This window comes from Dipodomys ordii, unplaced genomic scaffold (genome assembly GCF_000151885.1).
Source record: "Dipodomys ordii isolate 6190 unplaced genomic scaffold, Dord_2.0 Scaffold212, whole genome shotgun sequence".
Taxonomy (NCBI): Eukaryota; Metazoa; Chordata; class Mammalia; order Rodentia; family Heteromyidae; genus Dipodomys; species Dipodomys ordii.
This window is the reverse complement of record NW_012267428.1, coordinates 916,540-929,181: the sequence shown is the minus strand read 5'-3', so window position 1 is coordinate 929,181 and position 12,642 is coordinate 916,540. Positions and strand designations below refer to the sequence as shown.

General features: G+C 44.6%; 1 protein-coding gene across 1 annotated transcript; it reads right to left on the bottom strand.

The window, feature by feature from the left end:
- Positions 1-5,361: 5,361 nt before the first annotated feature.
- Positions 5,362-12,040, bottom strand: Tgoln2 (trans-golgi network protein 2). Its single transcript, XM_013035454.1, has 5 exons — positions 11,962-12,040; positions 11,346-11,762; positions 10,681-11,177; positions 8,384-8,467; positions 5,362-6,536 (listed from the first exon to the last, which is right to left on the bottom strand). The coding sequence occupies exons 1-5, from the start codon at positions 12,014-12,016 to the stop codon at positions 6,531-6,533; spliced, it is 1,059 nt and encodes a 352-aa protein (XP_012890908.1). The 5' UTR covers positions 12,017-12,040; the 3' UTR covers positions 5,362-6,530.
- Positions 12,041-12,642: the final 602 nt, after the last annotated feature.

The following is a 12,642-nucleotide window of genomic DNA, read 5'->3' as shown; positions in this document are numbered from 1 at the left end:
TTATGCTGTTTCTACTAAATACCTAGTCGAGACTGTCAATATGCATTAAGTCTTGGTGCCTCATCCTAATCAGTGTTCTGCAACCCTTTCCGATGCCCCCTAACTCTTAACCATCGAATTTAATATTCATTCAGAACCCCTGAATGTTGGTTCCGTGCTAACCTGAGATTTTTCTTCCCTTTCACTCTTGATGTTGCTCTGAGTTCTATACCATCAGAGTGGTCAAAACCTAGGCATGGCCAAGCGCCGGTGGCTCACACCTGAAATCTAGCTACTCAGGAAGCTGAGGATCGCAGTTTGAATCCACCTGGGGCAGAAAAGTCCTCGTGAGACTCATCTCCAATAAACTACTCAAAAAAGCTGGAAGTGGCACTATAGTTCACGTGGTAGAGTGCTAATCTTGAGCACAAAGAGGCTCAAGGGTCAGTACCTAGGTCCTGAGTTCAAGACCCAGGACCAGAAAACAAACCACCTCTACCAACAACCCAGGCATGGTTTGGTTGTAGTCCCAAGAAATTCAGGGCTGGGAATGTGGCTCAGAGGTAGGGTGCTTGCCTTGCATGCATGAAGCCCTGTGTTTTATTCCTCAGTACCACATAAACAGAAAAAGCTGGAAGTGGTGCTGTGGCTTAAGTGGTAGTAGAGTGCTAGACTTGAGCAAAAGAAGCTCAGGGACCGTGCCCAGGCCCTGAGTTCAAGCCCCAGGACTGGCAAAGAAAAAGAAAAGAAATTCAGAGGGTTCCAGGTCTCATTTTTTTTCTGGCTCTCTTGGAGTCAGGACAGGCTCATTGTGTTTCTGGAGGTTGGGGGGATAATGACAAGACTTACTAGTTAGTTAGCTGTATGTTAGAAGGTAAGATCCAGTTAGTAGACAACTGAGTCCCAAATATATCTTATTATAGTGTGACAAAATGATTCTCCAAATGCCAGTGCCAAGACACCCTCAGTATTTGAGTCTCAAGCCTTGTTCTTTAAAATATTCAGGGATAGAGACTGGGAGCTGGGCACTGATGGCTCACACCTATAATCTTAGCTTCTCAGGAGGCTGAGATTTGAGGATCACAGTTCAAAGCCAGCCTGGGCAGGAAAATCAATGAGACTCCTATTAACCACAAAAAAAGCCAGAAGTAGAGCTGTGACTCAACTGGTAGAGTGCTAGCCTTGTGCACAAAAGCTCACAGACACCACTCAGGCCCTGAGTTCAAGTGCTAGGACCAGCAAAAAGAAAAAAGATTAAGGGAGGCTGAAGGGTTATTCCAGGTCTAAGTCAAATATACAGCAAGGAAATCACTGAGGCAATGGTATTTCTCATGGCAGCAGCTTAGCAAGCTCCTAGATAGGACCTGACCTTTCTGGTAGGAGTAGGGATGGGAGTCTAAAGTCAGGACTGAAAGGCATAGAATGTGCACAAAGCCCAGGAGTGGCATTTATAGTTTGCTGGTATATGTAAAAGTTGAGCGTTCTTTTTCAGAAATGCTCAGAATCCAATTTGTTACTAGCTTTTCCCCCCCTCCCCCAGATTTTGGAATATTTGCATACAAACAAGAAATCCTGAGGATAGGACCAGGTCTAAATACAGAATTCACTCAGGTGAATACATACTTACATACTTTGTGTATGTAAGTACAGAGTAATTTTATACACTATTAAAAGTAATTCTAAATAATTCTGTGCATTTTGACTGAACTGTCAGTGAGGCCCTCAAATAACTCCATTTTAGAACATTTCAGATTATTCAACGTGTGTGAAGAATGGGTGTGAAGGTGAATAAAGGCTAAAAGTTAAGAAAAATAACCTTTTACTTTTGTTAACACTGAAGCACCAAGGGCTTTATTTTAGTCCATTTTAATATACTGTTCATAAATTCAATGGTTTCATTACTTTAATTGAAATTTATTTTGGTTTCTGTTCACTGACAACACATTGGAATGACATTTACAGAAGCTTGGTACAACATATACTGAAAAATGACTATCATTAGATCACAATATGCCTTAAAAAAATAAAATTCATTAAGTTACAAAAAGCTGAAAATATAAACATTACTCAACAGTGGTTATCTACTAATTGGGCAAAGGAAACAGTTTCAACAATAATTTACTTAACATAGTTTTTTTTTGGCCAGGCCTGGGGCTTGAACTCAGGGTCTAGGCTCTGTCCCTGAGCCTCTCTGGGTGCAAGGATAGCACTCTGCCACTTGAGCTACAGCACCACTTCTGGCTTTTTCTGTTTATGTGGTACTGAGGAATCAAACCCAGGCTTCCTGCATACTACGCAAGCACTCTACCACTGAGCCACAGTCCCAGCCCCTTAACATAGTCTTAGGAGCTAAATACCTATCAGTGTATGGGACTGGCTGTGTTGGCAGTTGGAAATACTACTCAGCTCAGACCTAGACCTTTTACAGAAGAGGTTCTACATTGGAATATTTAGGAAATTCACATCTGACTCATGGGACTAAGTGAACTGAGTCACTCTTGGCTCTGAGTGTACAGTTAAATTTAAACCTTAAAAATTTCTAACAAGCATTTCTTAAGCAATGCTAAATTCAACCTTCCTAGCAAGGGTTTTCAGAAAACAGTCTAGCAGAACCACAGGTCTGGTTCTAGCACACTCTCTTAAGTGCTCTAGCTTTCGATCATATACTAGCATTATCTATCAGCTTATTGTGTAAAAATAGAAGAAAATAAGCTTCACTACCAAGAGAAATCTGCAGGTAGAATTGTATCACCAATTGGTCTACTCAAAGACATCATGAGGGAAAAAATGTCAGAATGTACAGCTTTGGTCAGGTCTTTCCAAGTTGCCTTAGCCTGTCTAGAGGAACTGGCCTTTAATTCTGAGTCTAGGAATGGAGTCTAAACAATAAACTCAGTAATCCATAGAAGAAAAATGAGTTTTATTAGTATCCATGACTCGAGCAAATTCCTCTTAACAGCAATTGACATTCAGTGAAAAGCTAGGGCAGGAAGGGAAGACTGTAATGGTCTGTACAAGGAGGCCTGAAGCTCCACATGCTTCATATCTGTGCCCCCTCCCCTACCCCAGACCCTGGCTCAATGCCTCCAGACAGTTCACTCACATTCACACAATCTTTAGGAAAGATGCTTCAAATGTTCTATCTTGCTGGGGATCTGTGGCTCATGTCTGTAACCTAGCTACTTAGGAGGCTGAGATCTGAGGATCATGGTTCAAAGCCAGCTGGGGCAGGAAAGTCCTCGAGACTCTTATTTCCAATAAAAAACCACTAGAAAACTGGAAGTGGTACTATAGCTCAATTGATAGAGTGCTCGCCTTGAGCTGAAGAGTGCAGGGACAGCGCCCATGCCCAGAGTTCAAGCCCCACGATCAACAAAAAAAAAAAAGAAAAAAAAAGTTCTATCTTCAAAAAGACAACCATCCTGAAAATAAATTTTCCCTTGGTGGGAGATAGATAATTCAATATAATCTCTTTCAGCACAGGAATCATACTTCTCTGGTAGAAATGGACTCTGGCAATCCTAATGTTTCTACTTGCTGTCCATCTTTCTTCTCTCCTCTTTAAGAGCAAAAGCCAACATCTATGAGATCATAGCCACTAGCCCTCAGTTAAGTGACATCCAGATGACATGAAGCAAACCTACCGAAGTCAATGCTTAAAGTCCTTAAGTGTCACTAACACTAGGCAGATGCAAAAATGCCAAGGGCTGTCTCTGAGCTTAGTTTTCTTGGAGAGACCAGAGCAACATCAGATAACTGCTCTGTTCTGCTGAAGTTCCAAATGAACAGCATTATTAAGAGTTATCAGAGTAAGCCAGGAATTGGTGGGTTACTCCTGTAATCCTAGTTTCTCAGGAGGCTGAGATCTGAGGATTGTAGTTCAAAGCCAGTTTGGGCAAGAAAATCCATGACATATCTCCAATTAACCACCAGTCCCCTGTTTCCCTCGCCCCCCCCAAATAAAAAAGCCTGAAGTAGAGTTTTGGTTTAAGTGGAATGAGTGCTAGTCGAGCTCAGAGACAGTATCCAGGCCCTGAGTTCAAGCCCCCAAAAGACTAGCACATACACAAAAAGTTATCAGAGTAGAACAGAAAGGGCTAGTGTAGGATGGGGCAGTAAAGAACAGGATGATCTCAGCAGAATGAGAGAAGGGAAGAAAGAAAATCAACCACCACAGAAAGCTGTGAAAGGGGGGGAAATGAGGAAAGGCAGAGACACAGATACTCAAGATGGAAGGTTGTCAACTGAAGAATTCTTTCGAATTACAAGACTCTATAACTTGATTAAGCCATGAGATGGATGGTCCAGACTGAAGCCTGACACTAGGGCAAGTAAACCATAAAGATCAGTATTTCTAAGACTGCTCTTTCCAAGAATATGGACAGGAGAAACAATTAAGTGGCCTTGGGCTTGCTAGGCAGGCACTCTTAACCATTTCTCTCTCTCTTCTCTCTCTCTCTCTCTCACACACACACACACTGTTCAAATGTCTACAGAGACTTAAAAAAAACACTTGGATAGGACTTCTGTGATGAGAAAAATGGTAGACCTTTTCATAGAACTCAATGATTTCAAAGACTAGGGTAGCTGAGAGGGACAGCTTGAGGAGGCAGTAATGCAGACTTAATGATAACAGGACAACTTAGCTGAACTATTCAGCATTTAGCAGAAGTGGGTTCTTTAGGAAGCAGGCTAAAGATAAAAGACAGGAGTCACTTGGAGGATGAAGAATGGAGGAATTTTTGAGGAAACAAAGGAATGGGTCTGGTTCTGAGGGCCTTTTCCCCCTCCAGAATAATGATAAGGCAAAAGACAGTTGCCAGAGATACCTGGGAAGATGAATCTCAATAAATATGGTCAATTAGCATTCAATCCTAGCAAACAGTAATACTAAGCTTGAGAATCAGCCACTGGATTTGGTGATCTGATAAATGAATAACCTTTGGAAAAAGAAGGAATCAAAGTGAGTTTGTTGTCGTGATGAGAACGAATGACAAGATAATGGAAGCAACCTATTAGAACAGCAGAAGAGCACAATGATCAGCAAATAAGATGGGTGACTAGAAAATCATCAAAAGAAGGTACTAGAGGGGATAGGCACAAAGAAAAAAATGCCAGAGGAGGGGGGGACAAAAGGGGAGGCAGACAGGAGAATAAAATGACCATGGTCAGAGATTTCTTAAGTTGGGGGGTGGGGTCTCTGGAATTAACTCCTTGGATAGGTGAGGGATCATTGTATTAAGACTTGTGCATAGCAGACACAATGATACCAAGAGAAGTATACACTGATTCTCTATCCCCATTAAGTGTGTTACTTGCCAAGAATGTAAATTACAACTCTAAGCCAGGTACTATTGTCAGCAAGGTAGAAGATACTTTATCAGGATGGTCTCTTTTTTAGACTGCTCAACAGAGTTCATCTTACCTCCTCCTCCTACATTCTTTGCATGTCCCTGAGATTAGCTGAGATTCACCTCTCTTTAGGCAGACTGAAATAAAACTTTGAACAACAGTGTCGTCTAAGACACTACTCTCAGTTACTTCAGGGGAGCCCACTGGACTTCTTAAAGTTTAAGGACCCCTAAAATGAAAACAAAAACTTCTACTAGTTATCCTTAATATTTTAGAGGAGAGGACCATTAAACAGATTAAAGTAAAATGTGCACAATGCATTTAGTTTCTAAATATAAATATTTTCTCTATTTTAGACAACAAAGGTGAAGAAGTTTGTGGGAAACCTGTTATATAAAGCCCTTTGGGGGGGGGGAACAGACTAAAACCCTCCTATATGGTTTCTTACACATAATATGAATTTGCCCATTTTCAGGAAGTTCTACTGATTACAAATGTAGGAAAGGAGACACTGTTTCAATAATCATAAGCACGTTTATAAAGCAATCTGATGGGACAGTGGCTTTACTCCCAGAAACCCTAAGTTCAGTTTTGTGCTCACAAAAGAAAAATGCAGAGAACTATACTTGATTAATTAAATTTACAGGCAATAAAGCACTTTTAGCCTGCTATTTTGGTTTGCTCTTAAACTCTTTGAAGTAAATTTCATATCCAAAATAGTCCTCTGCCCATCAGCATTTCATCATCTTCTAAAAGGGTGTATCAATTCAAAAGAGGCCTTAGTAGAAAAAACTTTTGATTACAGAGTTTTCTCTTAGTTCTGCAAAGATAAATAGTGCAATGCTACAGTCAAGAGCTAACTTCACTACAGAGCCAAAGCCAAGGGAGGGTGGTCAGCAGTATAGCCTGCCCAGGGCTGGAGTCTCCTTTTGGTCATAGCCGTGTTTCCACATGCTCCCTTATTCACATTCAAGAGGAAGAAAGGATGAATGGAACACTTCAGCATCAAGGGAACACAAAAGTACAATGGTCACAGAGCACAGTATCACCAAAGTACAGGTGCAAAACCCAAAGCAATCAATCCCCTGTCTTTGCCAGCCCAGACTTGCCACCAAACCCCAGAGGAGGTCACAGTATTTTTCATTTCTCTTGATTTGGAAACAAATCAGCAGGGAGGACAAAGTTCTTGAAGATGTAGATCAAAGCTGAAATGAGAGCAACATAGTCTGTTGGTAACAGTTACCTTTCTCAGAGGAATACAACTATGACTTTGGAGAAATAAAAGATCATATAAGAACTGCAGCTAAGGGGCTGGGAAGGTGGCTGAGTGGTAGAATGCTTGCCTTGTATGCATGAGGCCCTGGGTTTGATTCCTCAGCACCACATAAGCAGAAAAAGCCAGAAGTGGCGCTGTGGCTCAAGCAGTAGAGCACTAACTAGCCTTGAGCTGAAGAGGTGATAGACAGCGCCCAGGCCCAGAGTTCAGGCCCAGGACCACCACCACCACCACTAACAAAAGAACTGCAGTTAATAGAAACAACAATTAATGAAAATAATAACCCACAAAATCAACCACATTAATGAGCCTTAAAACCAGTTTAAAATAAAACATATTGTCTGGTTGGTGGCTCACACCTGTAATTCTAGCTACTCAGGAGGCTGAGATTTCAGGATTATAGTTCAAAGCCAACCTGCGCTGGCAAAGTCCTTGAGACTTTATCTCCAATTGACTATTTAAAATTAGAAATGGAGATGTGGCTCAAGTTAGAGAAAATAAGTTATTAGAGAAAGTAGTAGGTCTATAAAAGTGACCTAACACCTATCAGCTATTGAAGTCGATCTGAGTGGCTCATTCTGTAGCTGGTGATGAGCTGTACAAGTGAACTGTGTTCCTGTAGGAAGTCTTGGACAATTTACACCTAGGTCACTGTTCTATGCCAATGCCCTCTCTACTGCTAAACAGGATAGGTAGGAAGAATGCATGTTGGCAACAACTCAGTGAGAGTACACACTTCCTGCTTTGACAGGTTACCTTTGGGGAGAACTCTGCTCAGCACTTGCTGCTGTGTGATTAAAAGAGGGCTCTTTTCCCTGGCAGAGGCAGACTGTACTCAGGAGGTAGTGCCACAGTGCTGATCTGGGAAGTTGTGTTTCTGGGCTCATTTGTTTTCAGAGTTTAGTCTAGTACTTTGCCACATAAAGTGTGTTTCCAGGAGTATTTGGTATCCCCTGGAAACTTCCTGGAAATAAAAACACATAACACCTATGTATCTATCACCTACCAAGTTACTCAGATTTTGACAAAATATGCACCTGTCATCCCAGCTACAATGGAAATTGTAAACAGGAGGAATACAATTCAGGCCACCGTGGGCAAAAAGCGTGACCTATTTCAAAAATAATTGGAGTAGCTGGGTGCCCATAGCTCACAAGTCTAATTCTAGCTATTCAGAAGGCTGAGATCTGCGAATCATAGCCAGTCTGAGCAGGAAAGTCCATGAGACTTATCTACAATTAATCAAAAAAACCAGAAGTGGAACTGTGGCTCAAGTGGTAGAGAGCTAGTCCCGAGCAAAAACAGCTCAGGGACAGTGCCAAGGCTTTAAATTAAGTTCAAATCCCGTAACAGGCTCTCTCTCTCTTTCTCTTCTCTCTCTCTCTCTCTCACCCCCCCCCCCACATACACACACAAGGAAAAAAAAACAGGGTTTGCAAAAAAACTAGTATAGTGAAAAAGGCTCACAACTTGGGAACTGCTCTCGGTACTGATGTTGCCACTAACTTGGAGTGAAAACTTAGGAAAGAAATGTTAATGTTTCTGGGCGGGCCTGTTACTTTATCTGTGAAGGGAGGGAGAGAACTAAACGCTATCTTCCAGCTCTAACCTTGTCCATCTGTGTACAGTATGTGGATAGAGTGTGTGGTTCCAGTCAAGAGGGCAATGGCAGCTGCGTCCCCATCATCAGCCATCACGCCAAACACAAGCCCAGTGGTTACACCCATCTGGGGTTCCACATCCTTCCATGCACCTACTTGGTTTCTTCTTTCTTACCTTTAGATTCAGACGTTGGTAGTCACTAGCCTTTGGCCTACGAGTGACTTTGGATCTTTTTCCTTCCAAAGCAAAAGCAATAATCTGGGGGAGAAAAAAGCAAATAGCGGGTCACTCTTTGAGTCTTCCAGTAGGTACCAACCTAGTAGTTAATTTGTTAATAACCCTGACAGCAGAAAAGGCGGGGGGGGGGAGGGGGGTAAGGGGGGGACACATCCACAAGAAACCTAAACTTTTGGCAGTGCTGGGGAATCAAACATGCAAACATGCTAGGCAAACACTCCACCAGGCTCAAAATGAGATGTGGCTTAGTGGTAAAGCCTCTGCCTAGTATGTGTGAGGTACTGGGTTCAATCCCTAGCACCGCTTTAAAAAAAATCATAAAGATTTTGAGAAGGGATAGGTCCTAAATACATCAAAATCCTTTATACTGCCTATTGGAAATAATGGAGGATGGTTGTTCTGTGCTCTAACTTGTGCAATTCTGTATGATTTAATCTAGGTTACTCAAAGATCTGCCAAGCTCTTCCCACAGAGCACTAGAATTGCTTTGTCTTTAAATCAAAATCAGTAACTATTTCCTATATGTAAATATATTCTTTTAGAGTTGTTGATTCATCAACAACTTCATTTTTTTTTTTTTTTTTTGGCTAGTCCTGGGGCTTGACCTCAGGGCCTGGGCACTGTCCCCAAGCTGCTTTTGTTCAACCCTTGCACTCTACCACTTGGGCCACAATGCCACTTCTGGCTTTTTCTGTTTATGTGGTACAGAGGAATCGAACCCAGGGCTTAATACATGCTAGGCAAGCACTCTACTACTAAGCCACATTCCCAGCTCTTCCCTCACTTTTTATGGCAGGAGACCTAATGGCAATCATGAACTGGATCTCTCCAATTTTAACCAGGTTGCTGAAAACTTCTAAATTCTCAGGGTTGAATAGGAAATGTAGTCATTTGGCATTAAGAGTGGTTGCTAAGGGACACTGGTTATCACTTCACACCAAATTCTGTTAAAGAAAAGATGGCCAGGCACTGGTAGCTCATACCTGTAATCCTAACTACTCAGGAGGCTGAGATCTGAGGATAACAGCTGGAAGACAGCCCAGGCAGAAAAGTCCCGTGAGACTTTTACCTCTATTTAACTACTCAAAACCGGAAGTGGAGCTATGGCTTAAAAAGTGGTAGCTCACAAGTGTAATCCTAGCTACTCAGAAGGCTGAGATCTGAGGATCATAGCCAGTCGGAGCAGGAAAGTCCATGAGACTATCTCCAATTAACCACAAAAAGCCAGAAGTGGAACTGTGGCTCAAGTGGTAGAGGGTGTCTCCTGCTAGCCTTGAGCAAAAGAACTCAGGGATAGCACCCAGGCCCTGAATTCAGGCCCCAGCACAGACCAAAAAGAAAAAAGAAAAGGTGTGCAATCTCAGGGCTTCTAATATCAGTGACTGCAGAAGAGGGTCCTCTTGGGCTTTTGTAGTTTATATGCATGGTAAAGGGAAAGATAAGAGATACAACTGTCAAGTACTCAGGCCCAAGGAGGCTGTGCAGGACCTGAGTTCAAGGTTTGAAAGGAATTCTTTTTTTTTTTTTCTTTCCCCAGTACTGGGGCTTCTTGATCTCGAGGCCTGGGCACTTTACCCTTTAACTTTTTTCACACCCACTTGAACTACAGCCCCACTTCTAGTTTCTTGGTAGCTAACTGGATAAAAGTGTTTTATGGGACTTTCCTCCTTAGCTGCCTTGAACTGCGATCTGAGCACCTCCTGAGTAACTAGGATTACAGACAGGGGTTTAGCCACGAGTGCCTGGCAGGAGATCCCATTTTTAGGTTTGTTACAAGCATCCTTACAGCAGCAGCACTCCAAGGAGGCAAGTCCCATAATGAAAACACACGATTTTCAAAATAAGAGCAAAGAACCCTAGTAGGGTCTGAAGAAAACAGAATTTTGTCTTAAAATTCCCAGTGTTGCCAGACATGGTGGCTCACGCCTGTAATCCTAGCTACTCAGGAAGCTGAGATCTGAGGATTGTGGTTCAAAGCCAGTCTGGGTAGGAAAGTCTGTGAGACTCTTATCTCCAATAAACCACTCAGAAAACTGGAAGTGACGCTGTGGCTTAAGTGATAAAGTGTTCACCTTGAGCTGAAGAGCTGAGGGACAGCACCCAGGCTCCAAGTTCAAGCCCCGCGACAAAAAAAAAAAAAAAAAAATCCCAGTGTTCACAGGCAGGTGAGCAAGTGGACATTTGCCCTTTCAGCAGACTTTCAGATTGGAGGAAATTCCACTTGCTCAACTTACCTTCCGCTTGTTGTGATAGGCAATATAGAGCACAGCCACAAGAATGGCAGCGGTCACTAGATATGCAAAGAAATGACTGCTCTCTGCGTGGGCACTCCCAGGATTGTCCTTATAAAGGTCATCTTTCCCATTACTCATAGGATCCAAAAGTGTCCCTTCACGGTTGTCACTGGAGGCAGGGCCGGGCACGTTTTCTTTCTCTTCATCGGGAGGTGGGCCCTCTGCAATCTCTGAATCCCCTTCAGTCTCCTTGGGCTCCACTTCCTCAGTGGGTTCTGAAGGCTTTTCCTCGCCCTCCTGCTGACGAGAAGAGAGCTCAGAGTCCACTGTCAGTGTCTCCCCAGATTCTGTTTTGGAAATCTGTGGAGGCGTCTCTCCTCCATCTAGCTGGATTTCGTCAGTCTTGGGGGTCTCCTTAACAGAGGGGCTGGAGTTAGGCTTGTTGGAGACTCCTTCTGGGGACTGCTCCTTCGTGACTGTGGGCTTGGCCGACTTTCCTTCCGCAGACTTCGTCTCAGTTCTCACAGGGTTAGAGTGTTCTTCCGCAGACTTCGTCTCAGTTCTCACAGGGTTAGAGTGTTCTTCCGCAGACTTCGTCTCAGTTCTCACAGGGTTAGAGTGTTCTTCCGCAGACTTCGTCTCAGTTCTCACAGGGTTAGAGTGTTCTTCCGCAGACTTCGTCTCAGTTCTCACAGGGTTAGAGTGTTCTTCCGCAGACTTCGTCCCTGGCTCTACAGGGTTGCGGGATTCCACTCCTTCCCTGGCCTTCAGCTCCGACCCCGAGGAGTTGGTAGACTCTCTTCCCCCAGGCTTAGAGGATGTTCCTTCCGCTGACTTCAGCCTCATCTCGGTCTCAGGCTGCTTCTTGATGGCATTTCCGGAGTTTTGTTCCTGGGCCTTCGGCTCAGGGTGGGTGGCTTCTTGGCCCGCAGCCTGCGGTGGCGGTTGCGGGTCCCCCGGTTTGCCCGGGCTTCCTACGGCCGAAAACGTCGGTAACACTTCCCCAGGATTATTCTTGGGCCGGGCGGTTGTACCCGGCAGGCTGGTAGATGGACTGTGGGTGGCTGACAGCACCTGGTCTCCTGAAATAGAAAAACCCAGAACCACCTGGATCGGGGAAATCGAGAGAACAGAAAGGGAAGGGTGAGGGGCGACCCGGGAAGGAGGCGGGGAAGGCAGCGGTGGGAGGCGAGAGAGCGCTGGGGGGGGGAGGAGGGGGCCGACAGGGGCCGAAGCTAGCCCAGGTCTGGCCTGGGGGCGAGGGGGGGGAAGGGGTCTCACCAGCCTCGACGACACTGAGCAGGAGCAACGACACCAGGAACAGCATCCTGGACATTCTGCGCTTCCGCCTTCCACTGTTCTCGCGAGAGCCGCCAGCAAGAACCCCAAGCTCGTGGCCACGCCCCTTCCGGCGCGCGTCTCTCCGCCCGCCAGGCGGGAGCGGGAGCGGGAGCGCGGCGGGCGGTGGGCCTGGAGCGTAGGGTCTGGCGTTCCTTACTGTCGCGGGATGAATGCAACTCTTTCTGCTTGCCTTTCTCTTCAGCAGCCACGACAGACCGGAACTTCCTTTTCTGTTCTCTCACCTCGCATATCCGAGAGTATAGAGGCAGGGCCAAAGCCCCTCTCCGGTTCAGGCCCCTCTTTCTCATCCTCGGCTCCCATTTATCTGCCTTCCTTTCTGATGCTTCTTTCTCAACTGAACACAGAGGCCTGCGTGGCCAGGTCCTTCCCAAACTCACCCCATCACGTTTCTAGCAGTAGGTTTAGTATCTTGACTCTCCTCCCTCTCTGAGACATGAGACAGGGTAGGTGGGACAAAATGACAGGGAAACAAGAACATCTGAAAATAAGGCACAGTCCAGATATGTAAGGTCCTCAGTTCAAGCCCCAACACTGACTTGTGTTAGCACACTGCCACACCATAGCACTGGCGTCTCTTCCATTGGGAGTTGTCACCGTTAG

Coding starts and splice junctions, on each gene's coding strand:
- Tgoln2 (XM_013035454.1), bottom strand. CDS start 12,016: ATGTCCAGGATGCTGTTCCTGGTGTCGTTGCTCCTGCTCAGTGTCGTC. Junction 11,763..11,961: donor GCTCAGTGTCGTCGAGGCTG/GTGAGACCCCTT, acceptor TTTCTATTTCAG/GAGACCAGGTGCTGTCAGCC. Junction 8,468..10,680: donor CCTATCACAACAAGCGGAAG/GTAAGTTGAGCA, acceptor TTTCTCCCCCAG/ATTATTGCTTTTGCTTTGGA.